This window comes from Meriones unguiculatus, chromosome 7 (assembly GCF_030254825.1).
Source record: "Meriones unguiculatus strain TT.TT164.6M chromosome 7, Bangor_MerUng_6.1, whole genome shotgun sequence".
NCBI classification, from domain to species: domain Eukaryota; kingdom Metazoa; phylum Chordata; class Mammalia; order Rodentia; family Muridae; genus Meriones; species Meriones unguiculatus.
The window spans coordinates 121,506,711-121,533,871 of record NC_083355.1 but is presented as its reverse complement, the minus strand read 5'-3'; the positions used below and the strand labels follow the sequence as shown (position 1 = coordinate 121,533,871).

The window sequence follows — 27,161 nt, the reverse complement described above, 5'->3', positions numbered from 1 at the left end:
TTGTGTTTTTCCTTCTAGTATCTTCTGTAACACTGGATTTGTGTGTAAGTAGTGATGAAATTTGTTTTTGTCGTTGAATATCTTGTTTTCTCCGTCTATGAGGACTGAGAGTTTTGCTGGGTATAGTAGCCTGGGATGACATCTGTGTTCTCTTAGGGTCTGCATGATATCCGTCCAGGCCCTTCTAGCTTTCATAGTCTCTGTTGAGAAGTCAGGTGTGATTCTAATGGGTTTGCCATTATATGTTACTTGGCCTTTTTCCCTTGCAGCTTTTAGTATTTTTTCTTTGTTCTGAATACTTACTGTTTTGATTATTATGTGGCAGGAGGATTTTCTTTTCTGGTCTAATTTATTAAGTGTTCTGTAGGCCTCTTGTATGCTTATAGCCCTCTCCTTTAAGTTGGGGAAATTTTCAATGATTTTGTTGAAAATATTTTCCGGGCCTAGGAGGAGGGAATCTTCTTTTTCCTCCATTCCTATTATTCTCAGGTTTTGTCTTTTCATGTTGTCTTGGATTTCTTGGATGGTTTGTGTCAGGAATTTTTTAGATTTATTATTTTCTTGGACTGATACATCGATTTCTTCCATTGTATGTTCCACACCTGAGATTCTTTCTCTGCTGACTTCATACATAACCCTTATCTTCAACTTCGGTATGGTGTTAAATCTGATGAGAGTAAGGCGATCTGAGCCTATTGTTTCCTGCTTCTACCTGAACGTGTGACCTGCTATGTGCTTTCCTCTTATTTTTTATTATTTTATTTTGTATGTGTGGTTCTTTTCTTCCTGCATGTGTGTTTGTGTGCCACGTGTGTGCAGTGCCTGAGGAGGGCATCAAATGCCTTGGGACTGGGGTCACAGGTGGTTCTGAATCAAACCCTGGTTCTCTGCCACTAATCTCTCCAGCCCAACGTTGTACTTTCTTAGTGATAGCAACTGAGTGAAATTCCAAAAGCTGACATTGTACGAGTCGTCACTTTGAACAGATTCCTTTCTGTTTGAGGCTCACCATTAACAATAACATGGGTAATTTTTTGTAAGAAAAATACAACTGTGCACTACCATCTGTTATATTTGGTAGGTTCCCGTGTGCTTCTACTTGTCCTGCCTCACGCCTCTGAGTTCCATAATGCCCTGACACTGATGATGTTCTCAACCAACTTGATTTATTTATAGGCAAGTCTTCCCGAAGTTTCTCTACTGAAAATATTTAAGTTAAGCAAGTCTGAATGGCCTTTTGTGGTTCTGGGAACATTGGCTTCTATCATAAATGGATCTGTTCACCCAGCATTTTCCATCATCTTTGCAAAGTTAGTCACTGTAAGTAAAACTCACTTGCTTCTGCCTTTAACAACTTGGGGGTGGGGTTCAATGAAGCACAGTCAGAGAGCATAGAGCTGTAGTATACTGAGCTCTAAAGTGGGAGCCAGAACGTTCCGAGGGCCGTCCCCAGGGCAACGTCCATGGCAGGAAAGGTGGCCTCCATGCCTGGAAGATGAACCCCATCTGCCATGTAGTATTGAGTCTTGCTGGCTGGGTGATGTGAAGAAATGGCTTTGTTTCTAAATCTGACTTCAGTGTTGTATCAGCATTCCTAAGCACTGAAGCAATAAAATAGACAGACACAACTTCTCTCTCTCTCTTCCCAACCTGTCCAAACAATGACAACTTTTTATTACCCGCCAGCGCAGGGAGAGGGAATAAGAGTTTGGGGTTGTGCCAATGCCCCAGAAGAGTTGACCCACACTGTCTTTAGCAGCCTGTGCACAGCTGCATTGCATGCCAATGTGTGTGCCTAATGCCTAGCTTTGTGAACAACTTTTAGGAGCACATACAAATATCTCACTTTTAAAGAATATTAAGAAATGTGACTTACTGAAAGTTATTAGAAATAATAATTCAAACTGCTGATCTAATTGGAAAAAAAATGCTATCAGGCCAGAAAGCTGTCTGCATGGGTAAAAGTGCCTGCCACACAAGTCTGACCACCTGAGTTTGGTCCCCGGAACCCACATAAAAGCCCAATGTGGTGGTGCTCACCTCCACTCTATGCAAGATGAGAGGCAGAGGCAGGAGCGGAGACAGCAAGAGCATGGATGGCTAGGCTACAAGGTACAGAACAGGAACAGAGGACATGCTCTGCCTCAGCAAGGCAGAAAACAGGAATCTGCTACCTCTGACCTATACACAAAGCTGACCACTGACCTATACACAAATTCCCAGATCCATACACATGTATGCAAAAACAGAGTGAGAGAGGGAGGAAGGAAAGGAGAGGAAATGCAAATAATAAAAAGGAGAAAATACTATGATAGAAGAGTCATTTGTCTGATATATTTATAGAACAAATGGAGGCAAAATTAAAAGTAAACTGATTTTGTAAAATATATCAAAAGTAACAAAAGAACAATAATAGTATAATTTTTTTGCCCAGAATGCATAGTTTGTTTTTTCCTTATATTGCAATTCCTGTAGAAAATCCTTATGTGTGCGGACATTTTAAGTGAGGTTGCCTTTATTTTCTGTTTATACTTTCCCCCAAGCTTCTGATGGAAATTCTGTTCCTTCTCAGATGTTTGAAGACAAAAATAAAGCTACATTAAAGCATGACGCTGAAGTCTACTCCATGTTGCTAGTTGTCCTGGGTATTGTTGCTCTTGTCACTTATTTGATGCAGGTAAACTTTCAGGTGACTCAACAGCCCTTGGCAGGCTTATGTGTTTACATTATCTTCTCTGTTTCACTTAAAAATATAATAGCTGAATGTTACAAAGAGACTTAAAAATAAATGTAGAACTTTTTGTTTGTTTTCTAGGGGTTGTTTTATGGCAGAGCAGAGGAAAATTTAGCCATGAGATTAAGACACTTGGCATTCAAAGCCATGCTATATCAGGTCAGTACATTTATTGGAATTTTTCCTCTTTTAATTGAGATTTGTTATCAAACATTCTAACCTTTAATTCTTTCTCATTTCTTGACATCGTCCTAATAGCAGATCTTTGAAAAGCATACATTTTTGTTGTTGTTCTAGGCAGCAAAAATCTACCATCAGAATTCTTACAATCATATTCTTCCAATAAAAGCATATCCTGGGGCTAAAGAAATGGCCCAGCAATTAAGAATGCATACTGCTCTTGCGGTAGACCTGAGTTTAGTTCCCCAAATCCACAACAGGTGGCTCACAACCACCTGTAATTCTGACCCTAGGAAATTGTGACCAACTCCGGTGTCTGGGAGAACTGCGCTCACATTCACATACCCATGTACAGACACACACACATACACATAACTAGAATTTTAAAAATAAAAAAGAGCATATCCAAATTATGAGGCTTGAATACAAAAGATTTCAGGTCTACTGTTATTCATTGCATTCAACCTTTCTTTGATGCACAGTGTTGTGTTAGGGCGTGAGAAGGACCATACATTAACTCTGAAAAGGAGGAATGTGAGCTCCAGGACCTCAGAACACCCTTGCAGCACTCACTGATTTCCTTAGCGCTCATCCATGGGCCAGCACTGGCCTTTTCTCCACACTCTGAAACTCCCCAGTGTCTTCTTGCCTGTTGTGCAGAAAGTCCTCAACTCACATAGCATCTGCATGCCTAGCAGGTCAGACGCTGCAGACAACCGGTCACTCTTTGAAACAGCTGAACTGGGTGGATCAAGTTCTAATCTCCTGCCAGAGGCGAGTCTGGAGGCCGAGGGGGCTGGTGTTCCCCTGAAAGCCCATAATCACGAAAGCCCTGCTTCACCTTCTGTCAGCGGAGCTGGTGGGAAAAGAGACCTGCCTGGCAATTGCTTTTCAGAAATTGAGTTACTGTCATTCCAGGGGAGTTGTCGAAGGCAGTTTTTATGTCTGCTCATCCATCTGGGGGCTGCCAGGCAGTGAACTCCATGGTCTCTGCACTGAGGCACTCAGCTTCCAGCAGTGAGAGACACAACTCCACAGAGAGGTCCTGTCTCGGAGCTCTCCACCTTCGAAACATTCTCTCATCTAAAACAATTTAAAAAATAGATCTATCCCCTGCATGTAATGCTTAGTAAATTTATATTTCTTTACTTGTTAACACCTTATGTCCCCACTCAAATCTTAATTAAGGAGAGACTCTAATTAACAAAAACTATATTTCCTATCTACTGACTGACTTACTGTTTTATCTTCATGAAGTTACATTTTCTCCAGTTTGTCTATCTGTGTTCATAGACTTTTTAAACTGTTTCCTGAATATCTTAATATTTTACATAGACAAATGTAGATTTTTATGGGTTTTTTTCTGTGTTATTTGGTCTTCCCCTCTGTTCACGGAATGTTTTTTAAAATTTACTTTACATTTAATTATTCGTGTGCACATATGCCTGCATGGGTACTCCGTGTGAATGCAGGTGATGAAGGAGGCCAGCAGCATCAGGTCATATAAAACAATTGCTGGAAGAGCAGCAATTGTTCTTAACCACTGAGCCGTCTCCTAGACCATGTGAGCAAATGCTTTAACAGTGCATGACAGCAGCAGCCTAGAAGGTTCAAGAAGACCTGGAATTTCTTCCAAAAGGTTGTGAGGTAACAAGTCCAAGAGCTCAAGAAGCAAGAAATAAAACTCAACCAGAATGCTTGAGCCAGATGAGGGCAGAAAAGTCATTTTCTTAAAAGAACTGTGGCCTGTTTGCTGAGGCTCAAATTCTGGCCCTGGTGCTTGCCAGCCATGTCCCTGGCCTATTGTTCTTAACCACTGAGCCATCTCCTAGACCATGTGAGCAAATGTTTTAAGAGGAAGAACCTCAAGATCCTGAGCTGCTTTAACCTCCAGGACAGTTGTCAAATACTCTGACGGTTAATGCAGCTCCTTCTTTAGCTGTGTAAAGGCCACCAGCGTAGTAACGGCTCAACCAATTTCATTCACCAGCACAGAGCTTCTTTCTCTTTGCTGCTTATCCAGCTTTGTCCATTTCCCCTATAATTTTAACGCAGTCCTTTCAGCATATTTTTTTTTCACAATTGTCCGTTGGCCTTCTTCTTCCTCTCTATCTGCTTTTTTGGTGGAGGGGCCGGTAATAGTGCTTTCAGCCTTCACTATAAGCGCCTTCACAGCGTTGCTTTGTCTGTGGCAAGGAGACAGCTAATGTGGGATTTTTCGTAACGTTTATTGCCTGCATTTCTGTCCTAAGATAAAACTTCGAAACCTTAGAAAGCATGCTGAGGCTTGCAGTGCCTTTTACAACCATTTTGGAATCTCACTGAAGCAGACATGTTTATAGAATCGGGTGTGGTTTTCTGTAGGTATACAATCTATCTTTTATGTGATTACTTAAGAGCCTTTCAGCTAAAAAAATATTCTGATTATTGCTAGCCTCCATGATTGAAAGAACTGTTCATTGTATTTTTTTAGTGGTCAATACTTATCTACAGAGCTGTGGGGATCTGAAGGGGTTTTTTTTTTGGAGTGGTTTTTTGGGGGGGGTTGTTTGTTTGTTTGCTTTTTTGGCTTTTGTTTGTTTGTTTGTTTGTTTGTTTGTTTTGCCCATTTCCCCTCTAATTTGGATTGTTTGGGGAATCTTGGTAAAAATAAGTCTCTTGGCCATAAGATAATAGCATTGACAGCAGCAGCCTAGAAGGTTCAAGAAGACCTGGAATTTCTTCCAAAAGGTTGTGAGGTAACAAGTCCAAGAGCTCAAGAAGCAAGAAATAAAACTCAACCAGAATGCTTGAGCCAGATGAGGGCAGAAAAGTCATTTTCTTAAAAGAACTGTGGCCTGTTTGCTAAGGCTCAAATTCTGGCCCTGGTGCTTGCCAGCCATGTCCCTGGCCTATCCCTCCATCCTACCCTCAGCACATCCAAGATGCGGATTATCATAGTACCTCATGGGGCTGCTGCAATAACTACAGGAAAAAATTTATTCCACACTTCATGACGTGTGATTGTATTTTTATTTCTAGTAAAATTGTTGGTAGGAGAAAGATATATCAAAGTTTCTCATAACTTCTATTTATAATTATTTTGCCCCTGGGAAGACAGAAAGCAACCCAATTTTTACTCGGTGCCAGCTAACGTCCAGGAAGTCTGCTATCTGACATGTGCTGCACGCACAGAGAGACAATCTCTAGGGTGTACAATTGCTGACCTGTAGAAATCAGCTTGGGCCACACTGCTGACTGGACTGGTGGCTAAGACTGTTCATGAAGGTAGAGAGTACTACCGAATCCAGAACACAATTTCAATGTTCATTTTTCTTTTTTAAAGATTTGTTTATTTGTTGTTTATACAGCATTCTACCTGCATGTGTACTTGTGCACCAGATCTCACTACAGATGATTATGAGCCACCATGGTTGCTGGGAATTGAACTCATGACCTTTAGGAAGAACAGCCAGTGTTCTTAACCTCTAAGCCCCAATATTCATTTTTCTATTTTTTATATCATGCCTATAATTTCTTTGTGTGATCCAAGTCATACTGAAGTCTAGAAACAGCTAGCACATAGATAGAATCTCTTAATCTGAGGGCAGGGTCCACAGAATAGCAAGTACTTGATGACAAATGGTTCCAGCGCTATCCCCATAGCCCAGCTGTCACTCATGACTCACACACGGACTGTCATCACAGTTCCAGGTCACGGCAGAGGCGCATGGAACACAGCCCTGTGAGCAGCTCCCCGCCCTCTGCAGATTTTCTCCTGGCGTACTGCATGGCTCACGCAGAGCCCGTTGTGTTTCGTGTTTGTGTGCTGGACAGCACTGTGTAACCTGGGCCTCAGACCTGGCCGGGTTGTGTCAAGCCAACAGCTCATCAGTGTCTCTGTGGAGTTTAATCCACGCGTGTGGTCTGAGTGAGTGAGAGGAAACACTCAATAAAAGGAAACCCTTTCCTCCGGCTGAGAGGTGCTTATAAATGCTGTCTCTGTTAGCTGCTGAATGAAATCAGTTCTTACCTCGTGCTTTTGTTGCTCATGCTTTCTGCCTACCTTCTTCAGATGCCATGCTTCTGGGCAGCTGTTTTCCAGCTTTCCATCTCTTACCTCACAAAGAGATGTTAGGGAGTAATAGAAATACCAAATAGCAAAGTTAGGGAGTAATAGAAAGTGCTGGGTAAAGCATTGCCTGTGTGAATCATAAAGAAGAGGAAAATAGTCCTTTTTTGTCACTGACCAATTTAAAAACATTTCTAAGTTGTACTGGACATTACTGTGCAAATAGAAGGTTCTAGATATACAGCTCATTACTAAAGGGTATGTAACACACACGGAGCCCTAGATTCAATCCACAGTACCAAAACCTGAAATAATTGAGTAAATAAATAAGCAGTCTACTCCTCACAAAGTGCCTGCGGATCAAAACTGCAAACCGCCCTGTTGTTGCAACCAGCTGTTCTAACAATGACCATTCCACACTGCGCTCTACATATTACAGTACGGTGGTGATTCAGTGCGGTTTCACATTCTTCCGTCTATACAGCACATAGAGCTTTATGAAATAAGACACAGAAGCCAGTTCATCTGTTGTGCTTACTGGCAAGTAAGCAGGCAGCTAAAGTCCTTCAAACTTGATTTTTATAAAACCACAGATCCGGGGCTGCAGAAATGGCTTGGAGGTTAAGAGCACTGGCTCTCCCTCCAAAGGTACTGAGTTAAATTCCCAGCAACCACATAGTAGCTCACCAACCATCTGGATCTGTTGCCCTCTTCTGGCATGCGGGCACACATGCAGGCATAATACTATCTAAGTAATAAATAAATAAATAAATCTTTATTAAAAAGTCACAGATCTGAGAAGAATGTTTTTCTAATTATGCATTAATTCCCTTTCTCTCTAGGATATTGCCTGGTATGATGACAAAGAAAATAGCACTGGAGCCCTGACCACAACGCTAGCCATGGATGTTGCTCAGATTCAGGGTGTATGTATATGGTGATTTTTTTAATGACACTTATATTTTCTGTGGGTGAGTGAGCATGAGTCACAACCCTTATGTGGAGGTCAGCTTTCTGAATTTGGTTCTGTCCCCCTACCACATGGGGCCTGGGGACAGAACTAAGGTCACCAGACTTGGTGGAAGGCGCCTTTTCCCGCTGAGCCATCTTATTAGTCTTGTGTTCTGTTTACCCAGCAGCATGCTGGGTGGTATGCCTGTGTACCTACACACATGTGCCTGTACCTATCTGTGGGTTACGCTGGCTGACCCACAGTAAGGGGAACAAGCCATGTCACAGCCAGCAGGGATTCCTTCAAGAAAGACTCAAGGAAATCTTTGAGATTGGGCTTTTTTTTTTTTTTTTTTTGCCTAAATGAAGAAGCTTTGGCACATGTATTAGAATTAATCTAAAACTAAAGAAGATTCTAAGAATCAGAGACAAGAGTTCACAAGGAAACAGTGGATCAAGAAAGTAGCAAGAGGAGCCCATGGCAGCTCAGTATCCAAGTGGGTTTCCCTAGTAAGGGGAACAGGGACTGTCTCTGACATAAACTCAGTGGCAGGCTCTTTGACTAACCCCCACCCCCACCCCGAGGGGGAGCAGCCTTGCCTGTCCACAGAGGAGGACATTGCAGCCAGTCCTGATGAAACCTGATAAGCATTTGAAGTGCCAGTTACAACCCTAGGCAGAAAATGTCAGTCCTGAGAAGTCCACGGAAAGTAGCATTTTTTCCTTTACTGTGCTAATGTGCTCATTTTTTTTCTTACTTCCTATCTTTCACATATTTTGAATGAAACCGTGTCTCAAAAAAAAAAAAGAAAGAAAGAAAGAAAGAAAGAAAGAAAGAAAGAAAGAAAGAAAGAAAGAAAGAAAAAGAAAAAGGAAAAAAAAAATATTGCCCAGGGGCCTGGAGGGTTCAGCAGGTAAAGGCAATTGCTACACAAGTGTGGTGACCTGAATTCTAGGCCCAGAACCAACACAGAGGTGAGATAGGACAACTGACTCCACAGAGTTGTCTTTTGACCTTTATACAAGTATGTGTATGCATACATTCATACACACACAGAGAGAAGTAAAAAAGAAAATTAAACACAGAGTCCTGCCCAGCTTGCTCTGAATAAGCATCTGATTGGTGCTGGTGACCACTGGAAGCATTCTTAGTGCAGCTGAGAATGCTGCTCTTACAGCAGCTTCTGAATAAGCCGAAACATTCGACTTCAATCAAAGGTCGTTTCCATGGGGCTGGAAGATGGCCCCGTGGTCAGGAACGCTTCCTGTTCCTGTAGAAGCCCCGGGTGCAGTTCCCAGCACCCACATGACCGCTCACAGCCATCTGTGATGCCAGTCCCAGGGGACCCAATGCCTCCTCCGCTCCAAGGGACCACGGGCACACTTGGCGCACAAGAATAGCATGCAGGCAAAGTACTCACACACACCAAACAAGAGTAAAGAAAGCCTTTCTCAAAAAGCATAGCTACAGGGCGAACGGCCAGACCCTGGCACTCAGACGAAGTTAAAGGTGAAGTGAGAAAAGACTCCACGTGCGGCGGTGAGTCTCCCTCCACCACTGTGAGCGCACATAAATGTTGGCTTGGCCACACAGAAGTGAGCTCACACCAAAGGTGACGGACAGTCCTCAGACTGAGGAAAGACTGACTTGCCAGTCTTGCTTGCTTGCTAATTCCTTTCTCAAGAAGAGACGTTAGAGATATGTCTAGAACTAATTTGATGTTGTATTCCTATCATATGAACTTAGCTAAATCATATTCCAGTTTCTGTATTATGCAGTTTCAGCTACAGTTTGTCAAGCATGGACATTAATAAGACAAATTCTTAATAATATGTCTTAATTAGAAACCTTTAACAAATGACCCAAAATATATAATCTTATCTATTATATCTTATGTATACATACACACAGCTTTTATGAATTTGTGCAACACATTTATTTTCTGCTGACACGTATTCTCACTGTTACTTTTAGAAGCTCTGATACTTTGAAAACTACGTTCAGGGCACATTGGTGAGATGCAGTGACATGACGTCTCTCCTAAAAGCATTGACGAACACAGCCTCTTTAACTGGTATTGTTTTAGCCCAAGGTGTTGGCTCATTGCCTGCATATCTGTCAACAGACTCCCATATAATGAGTAGTTTTAATGAAAGCATAAATTCATTTTGGATTCTTTTGAAAACTAGATTCCACAAAACTACAAGGCATTGTTATCTCTCTACATCCTAGTAAGTCTCTCATCAGCCAAAGGTCTTACTTCATTTTGCACAAGAAAATCTTATTGAAACAATGGTGCATATCTACGCCACTAGCAGACCCAATGCAAATGCCAAGATCTCTGCTCACCAGAGATATAATCATGTTGCCTCAAGAAATCATAAACATTTGCTTTATTTATGAATTCCATAGCCAATGAGCTGATCAGTTTGTGCTAGTATATTAATTTGGGCCATGCTGGCCTCATTTCTTGATTCCATGGTGTCATGGGAAGCATGGAAAACATCTTGATAGTCCTTTTGAGTCAAGCAACACTAGTAGTTACTGAAATGACTTTATTTAGCACATTATAAGCTGATATATAATTACAATTCTGCCCGGAGGTTTTAGGATAAGTTTATTAGGGATGATTATCAAGTGTGTAGCAAAATCTAAAAGTCGTCCAAAGCTATGGCAAATACATGACAAATTCAATGATTTTCCACAAAAAGCACATAGTTTGCATGCTTACATTATGGCAAGCTTTTGTGTATTTTTCCAACTAATTCTTATTTCTCCTCTAAATATTTTCACTGCCACTACTTGCACTGCATCTTAGCAGATTCCTCTTCAGGTAGCTCTTTCTCAGGTTATTAAAGTGTCCTTACGAATGGTTGTTCCACACGCAAATTATTAACGTTACCTAACTTTCCAGTCACTTTACGCTCTACTCTCAAAAATAGAAACCAACATATGTAAACCCACTGCGAGCCGGGAAACCCACTTCAAAAATATTTATATAGATAAACTTTACATCAATATATAGATATTCACTATCACACACTCAAAAAGAGAGCGAAGAGAAAAAGAGAAAGAAGGAAGAGTCTTGCTATGGAGCCTCGGCTGGCCACAAACAGGCTGTCCTTGAACCCAAGATCCTTTTGCCTCAGCTTCCCAAGATAACAAATGTGTACTATCTGATTGTCTTTCAAAATAATTTAGTTATCAGAAACCGACTTTTGATGTTGCTCTTGGAATATCTTCAACTCTGCACAGCAGTGATTAAACCTACACTAGCATAGAACCGCGTTCACACACATCTCTCACTAACGCAATCAAGTTAACTGTTACCTATCTGCATGGCTTTCTTTGTCTGACTGGTAAATAAGCCACCTGGAAGTCTCGTTTTCATATTTTATTTTTAAAAATTTTAATATTCCATTTCAAATTTCCTATTTTTTCTGAATGTTGTTTTTCTCCAAAGTTGTGATATGTGTTCACTCTGATAATATTTAAATATTTTTTTATTTTTTAGTAGTATGTAGTATCACAGCATAAAGGCCAAAACCTGTGTGGTCTAGTTAGAATCATGACATGCTAAGGTCGTAAAGTATTAAAGGGCCAGCTTCTGTAGCCCGTACTTTATTCTCTTTTTATGAATTGATGTTTTCAGATTCTACATGTAAATGAGATAATGCAGCATCTAACCCTTTGTTAGTTCTGGAGTCATTTCAGTTGATTAACCTCTGCCCTTACTATGAGTCTTACTTTCTACATTTCAGCATACCTGGCTACTTTTTATTATATGCCACACATTAGAAATTTGGAAATTTGGATGCCAGATATTTCTACCTTTCTTTGCATTCTTGAGCTTTTTCTGCAGTGAATTAAAATCAGCAAGGAAAGGTTTATTCCATTCAAGCATTAATGATTTGTTCAATAAGACAGGGGTCTACTTCTATGGCAAGGTCATCCGTACACTCTATCTAAGCCCAATAAATCATAAATCTCTCAGTCCGGCTACTAGGATTAGGCAGTATATATCCCCAGTCTTCGTGTGCATGCATTTTTCAGATAAATGTTCTAAAGCACCTTCCGTGGGTGTCCTGGTTTGTCCCGGTTTAGCCCTCTCTCTGTTCTGGTAAATGTGCTGCAAACAGATTCAGATGCCTCAGCTCTCAGCACTGCTCACTCCCTCCTGCCCTGCCTTCCACCACTTTCTGATAGTTTACTGAAAAAATGTATAATTTGTGAGAGGTGTAGTTTGACAGAACCAATTCAGTATATGAGAGAATCTATTTTTTAGAAGTTCAGATTTCTGACCTAAAATTAAGATCTCTGACCAATTTTGCGTTAGGTTTTGTGTAGGGTAAGAAAGGAAAAAAAAAGACATATTTTCATTCTTTTACACGTGGGTATACAGTTTTCCAGGCACCATTTGCTGAAGAAAGTGTCAGTTTTTGTTAGGATTACTACTGCTGTGATAAAACATCATGATCAAAAGCAACTTGGAGAGGAAAGAGGGTTTTTTTTTTGGCTTGCATATCCTTAATCATAATCCACTGAGGGAAGTCAAGGCACAACCTTAAACCAGATGGGAACCTGGAGGCAGGAGCTGATGCAGGGGCCACGGAGGAATGGCTTGCTCTTCATGACTTGTTCAGACTACTTTGTTTTAGAACCCAGGACCACCAACTCAAGGATGGCACCACCCACGAGAACTGGGCCTCCTCCATCAATCACTGACTACAAACTGCCTCACAGGCCTGCCTGCAGCCCAATGCAGGGGGTCATTTTCTCATCTGAGGTCCCCTCAGATGTCTCTAGCACCTATCAAGTTGACATAAAAACCAGCCAGAACAGTGTCTTTCCTTCAACGTGTATTTTTTTTTTTCATCTTTAACAAAAACCTGGTGGCTGGCCAGGCATAGTGGCTCGTACCTTTAACCTCATCCCTTGAGAAACAGATGGTCTCAATGTGGAGTACTGATCTACCCTGAGAGTTCCAGACCTGCCAGGGGCACACAGTGAGACCCTGTTCTCCTTATTTTCTTCATGCCACTGAAGAAAGCGAACACGTTAGCGCATTGCCCAAGCACCAATCTTCCCACCAAAGGAAGATTCATAAGACATGTAGCTCTTTGTTTAGGCTTTTTATTTGTGTGTTGGGGGGGGTGAGACAGAGTCTCACACAGACTGGCCTTGAACTCACTCTGTAGAGCAATCTGACCTAGAACTCACAGAGATCCACCTGCCTCTGCCTCCTGATTGCTGTGTCTAAAGTCCTGTGCTACAATGCCTTCATTAGGCAGGTAGTGTCTGGGCAACAGCTGTAAAACCATTTCACTACTCTTGCAGTAGTTTTGCCTTGTACTGCAATGTTTCTCCCTCCTTTGCTGGCTTGATGTTGCCACTTAAGCCTTTACTTAATGAGCCCGATTTGTTAAGAAAAAAGAAAGAAAGAAAATGAGAACTATCACATCTAAGCACACATTTAAATAAGAACCTTTAACCTTTCCATTCAACACTGCTGGGATATGAAACCTAAGTTTTGGGCTTCTGTCTCTGTGGGAGAAGGAGTAGGACCAGGTGTTGGAGACTGGATATGATGAACCAGTCATGCAAGCATTCTGTCAGAAAAGTAGAGGGAGCAGCCAGAGCAAGGTGAGGAGGGTGCCATGCATGGAAAGGTGGTGATATAATAACAAATGGATTGTACATGGAAAGATAAGCCTATTAAGGAAAATTAGAAGTCAAACGTGGCAGCCCATGCCAGTAATCTCAGCACTTGGCAGACAGAGGGAGGAGAATTTCCAAAAGGTCCAAGCCAACCAGAGTTAGTGTGAAACCTCATCTAAAAACACAAATAGGTACAGAGAGGTAAAGGAAGAGAAAGGAAGGGAAATGGAGGAGAAGGGAGGGGAAGGGAGGGGAGGGGAGGGGAGGGGAGGGGAGGAGAGGGGAAGAGATGGGAGGGGAGAGGAAAGGAGAGGAGGGGAGGGAAAGAGAGGGAAGGGGAGGGGAGGGGAGAGGAGGGGAAGGGAGAGGAGGGAAGAGGAGGGGAGGGGAGGGGAGGGGAAGGGAGAGGAGGGGAGGGGAAGGGAAGGGAGAGGAGGGGAGGGGAGAGGAGGGGAGGGGAGAGGAGGGGAGGGGAGGGGAGGGGAGAGGAAGGGAAAGGGAAAGGAAGAGAAAAGGAGAACAGGATTTCTCTCTTGTGAAGAGACAACAAATAAGGAAAGGAGGAAACTGAAAGCAACCTTGTGGCATCCCAGTTCTGCCCACTGACAGTCCAATAATAATGAGCACAAGTAGCACAGCTCTTGACGGCAAGGGTGCACTCTCCTTCAAGTGCTTTGTCTCTCTGTGCTTGCTCGTGAATAAGGTACCTGTTGCACAGCACTGCTATGAGACTGAGCAAGAGTGACTGATGGAAGCCACGTGAGAGGTGAACTGCCAAAAGTACACGGAAATCTGTTGTGCTGATTCCATTAAGAAATTTTGTTAAAATAGAAATTGACAATTCACCTTAGGATCTTTTTAGAAATGAAGGGTTGATTTTCATAAATATGTAAGCTAAAGCACAGAATTCCTTTTTTATTCAAACAAAATACATGAGACCTTTGTGAAGGTTCACAAACACAATTTAAAACATGTTTTCTAGGCATTTGAATTTTAAGTGCCTGTCATTATGCAAGTCTGCAGAACTGGTGCTTTAGTGGTATTAAATATTAAGATATTTATTTTCCTCTAAAATGCTTACTAAATGTAACCACAATTTTATAAAAGCAAATACTGAAAAAATGCTTTACAAAAGACTAACTCACTCTTACTTGTTTTGTTTTATTGTTATTGTTCACAGTACCCATTACTTGGCTACTTTTTGAAGCACTAGCTTTATTTTCACAAGTTTGTAAGTTAGGGGCTGTTGCGGTCACTCAGTATTTGTCTTTCAAGCCTGACCAGAACCTGAGAGCTTCTCAAAGCCCACATAAAGGTGGAGGAAGAGAAACAAGTCACAGAGGTCATCCTCTGACCTCTTCTCTGACAGCTATCTCTGACCATGTGGGCTACACACTGAAAACAGGCCCTTCCTCTCCCTCCCCCTCTCTCTCTCTTTCACTCTTCTCTCTCTTTCTTTCCCTCTCCCTGTGTCTCTTTCACTCTCCCCCCCTCTCACACACACAGTAATAATAATAATAATAAGGAGTTATTTAAAGGAAAGTTCCATTTATAACTTAGGGTTGAGATAGGATATACTTGTGAATTAATGTGTGTGTGCACATAGTAAAACATCTTTAGGGAGACAATGAAACCCTGTCACTCAGGTCATATTTGTGGGTCATGGTGGCACACACCTTTAATCCCAGCACTCAGCAGGCAGAGGCAGGTGAATCTCTGGGAGTTTGAAGCCAGCCTGGGCTACACAATAAGTTCCAGGATGACCAGAATCATGAAGAAAGACCCTAGTTCAAAAAACAAAAATAAACAAAGCTAACAAAGCAGATCATATTTTAACTCAGTGGCAGGCTCTCTGATCACCTCCCCGAGGGGGTGGGGGGATGGGAGGGTGGGGAATGCAGCCTTGACAGGCCACAGAGGAAGACAATGCAGCCAGTCTTGATGAGACCTGATAGACTAGGGTCAGATGGAACGGGGGGAGGACCTCATCCATCAGTGGACTAGGGAAAGGGCATAGGGGGAGAAGAGTGAAGATGATTGGGACTGAGAGGAGATGAGGGAAGGGGACACAGCCAGGATACAAAGTGAATAAATTATAATAAATAAATAAAATTTTAAAAAAGAATCTAAAACTTCTGCCAGGCTTCTACAGTCTCCCTGCCATGTTAAAGTAGACACCATCTCAATATTGGACATAAGGTTGGGAAAAATGAAAGGACTCCTTAGCAGGGTTTCAAGAAATATGTGTCCTCATTAATCTTTAAAAAAATCTGGGCCTAAGGGTCTCTTCTGAGACTGATATTCCAGCCAAGGACCATTCATGGGCTGCACAGAGGTAGCCCATGGCAGCTCAGTCTCCAAATGGGCTCCCTAATAAGAGGAGCAGGGGCTGTCTCTGACATGAACTCAGGGCTGGCTCTTTGATCACCTCCCCCTGAAGTGGGAGCAGCCTTGCTAGGCCACAGTGGAAGACAATGAAAGACAGTCCCAATGAGACCGGATAGGCTAGGGTCAGATAGAAGGGTAGGAGGACCTCCCCTATCAGCAGACTGGGGGGCACGGGAGAAGAGAGAGGGAGGGAGAGTGAGATTGGGAGGGAAGGAGGGTGGGGCTTCAGTAGGAATACAAAGTGAATAAATTGTAATAAATAAAAAAATATACTAAAAAAAGAGAATGGACTTAAAGAATAAATCCAAGTGGAAGTTTAAAAGCACCTATTTTACAGGAAACTCCAAGAAGAATTCTAACTTTAACTCCCCACCCCAAACACGTCTGACTCTAGGCCACAGCTTCGAGATTCGGTGTCACAGTACAGGATGTGACCAACATGGCGCTGTCCATTCTCATCTCCTTCATCCACGGATGGGAGATGACACTCCTGATCCTCAGCTTTGCGCCTGTGCTTGCAGTGACAGGAATGATTCAAACCGCAGCTGTGGCTGGCTTTGCCAACAAGGATAAACAAGAGCTTAAGCATGCTGGAAAGGTAAAGTGCAGGCTCTTGCTCTTACTCACATCTTCATGCCTTCATCTCTCAGGAGTCTGCAAGTGCTGTGTGCATACTGAAATGCCTGTGGGGTCAGTGCTGGATGGAACGTGGGTACATGACAGCAACACACTCCGTGGCTCAGAAGAGAGCTGAGCCGGCTCTCTCAGCAGCACACACGTGACCACATACATTTTATCTGTATTTGCCACCTTTCATTTTATGTCTATATTTGCCACCTTTCGTTTGCTCCTCTGTAAAGCGAGGATGATAATAATATCCACTCAGAAATCTGTGTATCACACAAAGCATTGTAATGCACAGGTTGCCGTATTACATTGTTATACAGCACACTTAAAATGGCAGCCAGAAGATGGCACACATAGCAATGTCACCCACTATTGCTGTGACTGTCGAGGGAGTTTCCTAATGCCATGAGTCTCCAGCCTCTGTTATCTGAATAATTAAAATTTCTCAGTAATTCTGGGCATTTTACTTTCAAAATGCCAGAAAACCTTACAGTTACGGAATACAAGACATTGATATTGGTAATACGTAAATAACTTTCTTTGTAATCAAAATGAACAATTCATGCAACTACATAGAAAATCCTTTGACACATTTAGCTTCTCAGGATGGATCACAGTCACAAAATCAACAGCATCTTTGAGGGTTGGGAAAACACTGCCATAGGCTTAACCAGCTGTGATGAGAGAGGGGACCTCCCCAGGCGGCCTCCCCGTGGAGAGGCAATGCTGAGCGACAGCCTTCCTCTGCCCACCTGTTTCTCGGGGCCAGCAATGACTACTACCTCAGGCTGCCTACTGGCGCTTTGTGCTTCAGTGCTCGCTCAGGAGGGGGAGACGTCTGGGGGTTGTGTTGTTCGGGAAGCTTTGCATACTGCATCCCTTTTTACTGACAGCTTTTCGAAGCTGCAGTATGCAAACACACACTCCAGGGCGAAGGCTTTTTCTCTCGGAATGGCTTCAAAGCTCTCTGCCACATTGGCCATGCTCTGAATATGATGACTTCAGTGTCTTCGAGAGTCCACACTACAGTAACTGGTTACAGCGAGCACAGCGCCCACAGGGTGAATACTCGGAAGTGCAGTTGCGTAGTGATCTGGTCTGCCCAGCCCTTGGGCCTTTCCACATTTCTTACAGTGGATAAGAAACCTTGAAATGTCAGCTTGTGCTGGACAAACTGAACCACTTAGCAAATATTTGTCTTGGAGACAGGGAACAGTTAGCCCTCCCTGTATGCTTCTAAAATGATAATAATATGGAAAATTCATAAGTAATTGAGACATTAATTAGATTTTTACGTCATTCTTGTGGCATGAGCTTTTGTTACAAATGTGCTTTGATGTTTTATTTTTGTGTCATGAGGTTAACCTGGGACTGTACAATCAGTAACCGCCCTTAAATTAGGCAATCTAAGTCTATTCCGCATCTCAGCTTACGAGACACCAGCCCAGAATAGAGACAGGCCAGCGAGAGGCGCAGCAGGAAAAGGCACTCGCTGCCAAACCTGATAACCGGAATTTGATCCTGGAGTTCCACATGGCAGAAGGGAAAACAGACTGTCAAAGTTGCCCTCTGCTGTCCCCATGAATGCTGTGGCGTTCCCCATCCTCTCTTACACACAGACACAAGCACACAATCATCAATCAAGCAAAGTAAATTTAGTTTTAGTAATAAAATATATTGGTCTTTCTTTTATGTACTTGTTTAAACTGGAAGAAATAATCAATGTATGTTTGTTTGTTTGCTAATGTAAAACGGCTCCAGTAGTTTTTCTTAAGTAGTTTTCCAGTAGTCTTTCCTGAGGCTGTAGAGGTCCTCTGCTCCAGCGGTTGAAAGGTCTTGCTGCTCTTCCAGAGGACATGAGTTCAGTTCCCAGCACCCACATGGTGGCTCACAACTGTCCATAACTCACCCAGGGGACCTGTTATCTTCTTCTGACCTCTGCAGGCACTAGGCATGCACGTGGTATGCTGACCTGGTTGGCACTCATATGAATGTGTACACATGTTGCAAAAGGAATGGAATGTTTTCTAAATTTCTTTCTTTCTTCTTTCTTTCTTTTTTTTATGGTTTCTGGAGACAGGGTTTCTCTGTGTAGCCCTAGCTGTCTTGACTGGCTTCATAGACCAGGCTGGCTTAGAACTCACAGAGAGCCACCTGCCTCTGCCTTCCTGAGTGCTAGGATTACAGACATGTGCCACCACACCCGGCTTCAAAAAGAGTTTCTTATTGCTGTTTATTTCTTTTTTCTAAAAACAAGACACCAGAAGTCTTCTGTTTTCCTTATAAACAACTTGTGTTAAAAGTGAAGGGTTCTTCCAGTAGCCAGAACAGCCAAGGCTACACAGAGAAATCCTGTCTTGAAAAAAAAGGGGGGGGGAGTTCTTTGAGATTAATGAAGTTATGAATGAAAGAAAATTTGAAACAACTGACCATGAAAATGGAGAGAAGAGACTGAGTATTCTAATATCGTGTAGTCAACTCTTACAACCTAAAATGTCCACCTGGGTCCCACGTGTGGCAGTCCACAGAGGCAGTCTGAAACAAAATGTAGTAATGCAAAATCTATTTTTCAATCTAACCTGCACTCTCAGATTCAAATGCTATTCTAAGCCAGAAAGAAGCCTCTCTCATTCTGGTATCCATGTAACTGCATTCTTTTTTAAAACTATATAAACAACAACAACAAAATTAATCCTATTTGAATTACGCATCTTTTTAAATTTTCAGACTTCAAAATGAGAAATGGTTTTGTCTTATAAAGAACTTTACAGCCACTTTGTATGATGCCTTGTTGGGGTAGTCCTGAGTCCTGTTTGGCTATGATTTGCAATTCTGTGACAGAATAATTATCCATTTGATTTTGTCTGCTGTCTTTGATAAGAATTGTTTCATAATTTATAAGAAGCTCATTTGCAAATGAACACGGTCTCCAATGTTTGGTTTCTCTGCGGGAAAACAACTGAAATCGAAATTCAGTAATGACTTAAGGGCCCTAAACTGGATATATTAAAACTTTCCAAGAGAAATTTCCATCAAGTGATTTTCATCTTACTGGGATGGGAGGTAAGGGTAATTGTCAGGAAATTTATTGACCTGAAATACTGTGCTCCCTAGACTGGTTCCCTAACAGGTTGTTTAACGTCACTAACATTACGTCTGCATTTTATTGTCGCACCTTCTAAGATAGCAACTGAAGCTGTGGAGAACATACGCACCGTAGTGTCACTAACAAGAGAGCGAGCCTTTGAGCAAATGTACGAGGAGACGCTTCAGCTCCAACACAGGTGACTCAACTCCTGTGGCACCTGCGGCTTTCGTCCTCATGGGCTCACGGTAACCCTGTGGCCTGCTCGCTGCACTATGTCCACGTGAATCTTTGCTAAGTTTCCTCACAGCACATCCTAACATCGAATGCTAGTGCAAGAAAGTGTAGGTCCCCATCTGATGCCTCAGTGAGGGCATACTGCCAACTTCCTTCTGAAAGAGAGTTGAGGAAGTGACTTGTGCTCTTGACTTGATTCTCTAGGAACGCTTAAATGCAAAATACACATGTGTGGTGCTTCTCCAACAGGCCCTCCTTTCACAGGGCCTCTGGTTCTCTGTGCTACCCTATCAGAGAGAGAGTTTTGTACTCATTTGTACTGATATCCATGATTTGTACCATCTGTTAACTGACACTGTGTATTCCATTCTGCTAATGTAAGGCCCTGATGAACATTGCAGAATACTTGGAAGAACTCCTGAGCCACCGCTCCTTAACTCTTACCTTAACTATTCTTTCATGACACCTGTCCACACATTTGAAAGCAAAGGCCAGTGTTACAGTAAGCCATCCTCAGATACAGAGAAAATCGCCTATCATCTTCCCTGTAATAACTTCGCAATCCTTGGACACGTGTATATCCACAGAATTATAGCATTTCCAAGGCCTCTACGTTCACCACACTGAGTTTATTATAATGACCGTCTATGACCCATGCCCTGGTATCTGGTAATTGTGTATTTTAGGAATGCCCTGAAGAGAGCACACATCACTGGAAGCTGTTATGCGGTCAGCCACGCTTTTGTGCACTTTGCCCACGCAGCAGGGTTTCGATTTGGAGCCTATTTGATTAGAGCTGGAAGGATGACACCAGAAGGCATGTTCATGTAAGTTGTGCAAACACTCAAACTCAGGGCTCTGCATACACCTATTTTATGCAGGTTCACCTTGTTCACCTGTGGAAGGGGCCTTCTTGAAACAGTTAGGTGTGTCTATAATGTGTGCTGTCTTGTTTTTAATTGACAAGTAATATTTGTGTGTATTTGTATAGCAAACTATGACATTTTTACAGATGCTAACATTGTGTAATGACTATATCAAGGGTTTTTTGTTGCTGTTGTTGGTACTTGGTAGCTATAAGAAGCACGGCATAACTAAACTTGGTGCAGTAACTCTGGATTATGCAGTATGTGTAAATGATCTGTGGTAAACTCCCAAATAAACTGTTCTGAGCTTTAGTTCACTATATTGTGGGTTACAGGAGCAAATCTGGTTTCTTGGTGTCCTCTTCCTGGGGAGCTCAGAGATTTCATGGAGTTCCTCGTGTAGAAATGGATTTTCTCAGTGCGAGCACAAGTCAGGAGTCAGGGATGGACTTTAGAGCTTCCTCCCAAAGTGCTTGCTGTGGCTGTGCTCTCGGTTCCTGGTTATACATGCGGGCTTTCGTACTTGATAGGAATGTCACCTGAGGCAACGAGGAAAGCCAGAGCCTTACTTCGCAGCTGCCCAGACCTAAAGTGCCAGAATGTTGCTATTTATATTAGAATTCTCATTGTTAGACATTTATAGCTACAGGAAATTTATATATATATTTTAAACAACACTCCTGTACCCTGCCTGCCCCTAAAGCCAGGCTCAGTCCCTAAGAAATGCCTCAGTTCTAAGCCTGGGGCCATGCAGCAAGCCCCAGGACTCCTCCTCGGCGCTCCCACACTCTTGATAGCCACTAGAATCCCTTCCTTGCAGAGGCGTTATTTGTAGTTTGAGGATGTGTCCAATGAAAAGAAATGATCAAAACTCATTCGAAACCACACAATTTCAGATAGTTTTTCTTTTCTACTCACAGAAAAAATATCTTTATTTAGAAATGTCCTAGGACATTTCTTTGCTCAGCACTGATAAGAAACAATCTACAAATCACCAAATCAGCATTCTTAAATCTTACCAGCTAACAGTAAATGGCAGGTTCACAAGGAACCATGTTTCAAAGTTGTCCTAAAGGCAGGGTTCTTTCACACAAATTTCTGAATTTAAAACTGCAACAGGGTGGAACCTGGTGGTGTGCGACTTGATTCCTATCACGCGGGAGGCAGGGACAGGCAGGTCTCTGTGAGTTTAAGGTCAGCTTTGTCTACAAATCAAGTTCCCAGGACAGCCAGCACTACAAAGAAAAACTCTGTCTTATACAAAACAAAACAACAACCACAAAACCTGAAACACGCAGGAAAGTGCAGGGTCCCTATTCTCTGCTTTCTTCCTTCTACAAGAGGTGCTGTCTGTGTGGATCTGTAAAAACACAACTAAGGAATGTTGTCTTTGGCTTTATTCTGATTACATAGACCAATTCGTCAAATTAACAAGAAACAAAACCCAGAATCCTATGAATTAATTTATGCAGTTCACAGGCCTCATTAAATTAGCCCTTTGCCTTGGTTCTGGGGTCATGTGGCCTCTCCCAGGATTAAAAGTTTACTGTCTTCCAAAGTCTGATTGTCAAACAAATACTAGACACATAGAACATGCTGTCCTCTAGGCACCCTGAGCCTCCAGCCCCTGTAAATGCCCAGGGCACTGTGCTGTCAGGGTATCCAGTCTTAGTTATTAGGACAGAGCAAGTATTTGGTACTGTAGGATGTCCAGTGAATCTTAACTCTCACAGAAGACAGTTTAACCTCGCCATCTCTTCTTTTGTCACTACCCTTTCTTTGCTTTTTGCTTTGTTCTGTGTTTTTAATTTTTTATTTATTTCTTTTTTTGAGATTAAAAGAGAATTACATCACTTCCCTCTATCATTTCCTCTCTCCAAACCTTTCCAGATACTCCTTCTTGCTCTTTTAAATTCTTGGCCTCTTTTGTTGCCTTGGCTGCCTGGAACTTGCTATGTGGACCAAACTGGCTTTGAACTCAGAGACATCTACCTGCCTCTGCCTCTGGAGTGCTGGGATCATGGCTATGTACCGCAATGCCTGGCTTTCTTTGCTTTTTAGTCAGCTAAGGAAAAGAAAAGCATCTTCCCCTCAAAAGTCTTCCCTTTCTGCTTGTGTCAGTGTCTCTATGTTCTGTAAACTGTGCCCAAGCCCAGCCTTGTTTCTTTCCACACCACAATAAAGACGTAATTAAGGTCGTCGCTGACTTCCAAGTCAGCCATCAGCCCTCAGTTCTCCCCCCTCCCCCCACCTCCACCCTGACCTTTCAGCACACTGCCAGCTTCTTCCAGAAACCTTCTGCGGTTTCTCTTTTTTCCTTGTGGCTCCTGGTTTCTAGGTTTGCCAGGGCTGTGGAGGTCCCAGACCTTCCATGTCTGCATAGTCACGAGTAAGCTCAGCTTAGTTTTAGTTCATAGAGCCTAACCAGCATAATTAGCACAAGACTAGAGATAGAGAAAGCAGGAGATATATGTAGTTTCAGCTGGTGGATGCCTGCTCAGCCAACACACAGTCCTGGCCAGGATCACCGAAAACTTGGCACACACGTTTAGCATCAGCACTCCAAAGGTAGAGGCAGAAGGATGAGAAGCTCAAGGTTGTATTTGGCTGTAAGTATGAGGTCTTCTTGAACCTTAACTCACACACTCTCTCTTCACACACACACACATACACACAATTCTGAATTGTATCATGATGGTATTTCCCAGGGTCAGGAAGAAACAGTTGTCTAGCCACAGGCAGAGAGGACAGAGTAGTGTCACACATGATACAGACTTGCCGGCTGAGAAGCAGTGAGGACTGTCTTAATTAAAGCTATGTAATTTTTGTAGAGGCCAGTGCACCCTCTATTACCCTGTGTATCTCAAGTGTCCCCATGGATACCTAGCCTAGGAGACTGTGCCTTCCACTGTTTAGAGCGACAGAGGACTTTCTAATCACCCAACAGGATGGAAAAGGTTCAAAAAGGAAATCTCCACTTCTAGAGTCCTCCCCTGAGGACTAATCCTCTTTTGTTGGTCTCTTAGGCGGCAGTCTCAGAGCTGGCTTTAAAAGGTGGTGCTTAGAGCTCACCCTACAGTCTGATTTACAGATCTGATATGGGGACAGAAATATGGACCTTAATTAAACATGCTGGATTATTACAAGGCCCAGGGTCACGCACTTTAAAGAAATATGAATGCCAGAACTATATTTTACTCAGCTCTCTGCTCTTCATACCAGAATAAATTCCTTATTCATTTATTTGGTCTACTACCAGAAACTTCCCTAGAAGTATGGAAAAATTGGGAACTCATATTTTAGTTTATTGTTAAAATAATGATACGAGAGGGTAGGTGGCGAAGCAAGTACAGGAACTTGCTGAACTAGCCAGATGACCTGAGGGTGCTGCGGTGTTTGCTGGATCTCCACACCCATGTGTGGCAGACACACACACCCTCCATCGCAGCACATATCATACCTTATCACACACAATCACAATAAGTGGAATGATACCATACTTTTGCCCAATGAAATGAGTGTACGTTCAAGGCTTACCACTATAGGTGTGGGTTAGCTGTCTCTTCAGGAGGGACGCTGTGCTGAGAAGGGGGGTGTGCAGAGAGTGCTCCCACAAAGTCTCCTCACACGCTGCGTGGAGGGAAAAGCCTCTTTAGACGGTGAGCATGCGTGGCTGTGGCAAGAGCTTACTAGAGTCATCTGCTCAGCTGTAGAACCTTCCTGAAGCACACATTTAAATGGGATAATACTGTTTTTATTCTGTTGACTTTGGGCCATGGATCAGGCACTGCAGGAAACCTGTGTCGGCCCTCATATTCAGAGAGGTAGTAAAACAGCCCCTCAAAGTTAGCCTGGCAATGCTCAGGTGATTACTGCACTACAAATATACAGCATTTTAGGAATACAAAATAAATTTAGTTTCCCTGTCTCATTCTGCATTAATAGAGTAGGTATCATATAAAAAAAATCTATAATCCTAGTGTTTGGGAGGCCAAAATAGGAAGACTGCAAGCTGGAGGCCAACCTAAGTACATAGTGAGTTCTAGCCCAGCATGGACCACATAACAAGACTCTGTCCAAAAGCAAAAACTGAAAGGTGTGGTACAGGCACCACGAGGCAAGGTCCTAGCTGATGTGCTTTTCACAATGTAAACCAGAAACTATTGGTGAGCAGCATAGGCTTTTGGACCTTCCACCTTGACAGCTCCAGGCTTTCCTCTGACTGTGTCACCTCTGTCTTTATGGTACACATAGACAAAGCTAAGCACTACATCAGGCAAAAAAAGAAAGAAACATGCACACTGCACTGCAGTCATAAGAAAGGCTTGGAAACTTGCTAAGGCAGGCACTCACCGCCTGTGTGTTCCCCGTTCTTCATATCAGTAGAGTTCTCAACATAAAGCTACCCTGAACTTTTAGTATCAAATTGTAGCTATCAGAATAGCAACATAGCTTCATTTTCAATGAATACTAATAGCAAACAGATACTTTGAAACAGCAAGGGCTAGAAAGAAGCTCATTGGGCCTTCATTACTATCTTTGCTTAGAAGAATGGATCTCTGTAACTGAGTCAGTCACCTTAGTTAGCTTGGGTCCTGCATGACAACTGTCCCCTCCTGCTGTCTCTTCCCCAGGGGTCATCTGGAGGAAGGGCACATAAGCCAGTTAGATTAACAAAGATCTACATGGAGAGGTCAAAGCAGAACAGATACCTGAGGTCAGTGCAGATCCCAGGAGAGGGACAGGGGCTAATGAAACACGGCATGAGGGCAGACTCCGTGCTTACCCCAGAACGCGCAGCGTGTGAAGGAAACAGTCACAGGAGGCCTGCCCACATCACAGTCTGTGTGATCCTGGGCCAACTGTGTAATTCTCACAAGCTGGAGTTTCCTAATTTGTGAACTGGGAAGTTCCTGGCCTAATTATCTCCTAGGTGGTCAGATTGTATCATGTGTTTGAAACATTCACCAGCTCTGGAGCACCTAGTAAACCTCAGTGTGTCATGGTATTCCTCCATCCATCATGAAAAAGATGTGGAGCGGGAGGACAGGGCCTCTGGCTGGCATCCGAATGAGCAGGGAAAGAGCATGAGCCAGTTCCCTGAGTGAGTGCTTCCAGGATGACAGCTGCTCCCCTTTCCTCCCAAAGAGGACCTTACACTGGGGTATTTGATTACAATGATGAGACTTACTGTGTACTGTATTTCTACAAGCATGAAAGCTCATCTTCCAACAAAGTGTCCCAGGAACTCTTCATTTAATGAAAGGAACAATACACAAATTCATTTGTTGACACTTCTTAAGTTCCAGATGCCCTCTATCACTTATGCATTTAATAATCAGAACCGCCATGTAACCTGTAGCCATTCCTAGTTCCTGTTTATAGTTAGTGTTTGTTTATAATTAGGAGTCATATTCAAAAAGAAATCAAATGATCCTAGGAACCCAGCTCAAGGAACACTCAATTTCCTCCCAGAACAGTTCAATCACTCAAGGTCTCAAAACCGGAGCAGGGCTCGGGGAGGCACAATGATCGGTGAATAAGCTGATTACCCCTTTTGGAATCAGCTCTGTTAAAACTGGAATCACTCGCGTCTGTGTTTTAGGGGGTTGTTTCTATTCAAAGAAAAATTTCAATTCTGTTAACAGTTATAATAGGTGTTGGTATTTGCAGTGTTCAGATAGATGTTCTCAGAAGGACCAGTGTCGTGAGATGGTGGAGCGCTGCTCATGTTACATAACCCACACAAGTAAGGTGCAAGAGGATAACCTCTTGGAGTGCCAGGATGCTCCCAGCTCCCTGCTTTCCCTTCTTCCTCAGCCCGGCCAACAGGAAGGGTTCCATGATGGATTCAGTGTCATATACTGCACTAAGATTTCCCCCAAGGACAACACAGCATATGAAAGCTACAGACACAGAGTTATGAAAATGCACGGTGAACCCCCCTACTTTGTATGCCAAAAATAACTTTAAAAGAGAAAGTCAGCTGGGAGGGGAGCACCATGAGCTACATAAGAATTCAGTTCAAATCCAGCCTGGGATATATACAGTGAAACGTTTTTCCCTTATTTAGTTCCTGCTTTACATATTTGTGTGTCAAGTTAGTTCGGTGGGAAAATCTCTTAGGACCTTGTTTCTTGTTTAAAGTAATGAATGTACTTTAGTAACTGCAAATATCTGTTAGTATATCTGACTGCTTTCATGGCTCACCCCTGGGTGAGACACCCCAAACCCAGCTTGGTATGGAGGTTGACAGTGGGTTTCTCTGGGTAGATCCTCCATCGGGATGCCCCAGGAGTTTAAGCAGGATTTGAAGGATCTGGTTTGACTGTGCTATGGAGCTCAGGCCTGGTAGCTGTACATGGAATGCCTGCTGAGTTGTA

At 42.8% G+C, this 27,161-nt stretch overlaps 1 protein-coding gene across 1 annotated transcript in view; it reads left to right on the top strand.

The window, feature by feature from the left end:
- Positions 1 to 27,161, top strand: part of Abcb5 (ATP binding cassette subfamily B member 5) — a 95,980-nt gene that overhangs the window by 56,580 nt on the left and 12,239 nt on the right. The window contains exons 16-22 of the mRNA XM_021657065.2: positions 1,177 to 1,320; positions 2,573 to 2,677; positions 2,816 to 2,893; positions 7,808 to 7,891; positions 16,358 to 16,561; positions 19,774 to 19,874; positions 20,599 to 20,739. Of these exons, the coding sequence (XP_021512740.1) occupies positions 1,177 to 1,320; positions 2,573 to 2,677; positions 2,816 to 2,893; positions 7,808 to 7,891; positions 16,358 to 16,561; positions 19,774 to 19,874; positions 20,599 to 20,739 (857 nt within the window). The remainder of the gene's footprint in view (positions 1 to 1,176; positions 1,321 to 2,572; positions 2,678 to 2,815; positions 2,894 to 7,807; positions 7,892 to 16,357; positions 16,562 to 19,773; positions 19,875 to 20,598; positions 20,740 to 27,161) is intronic.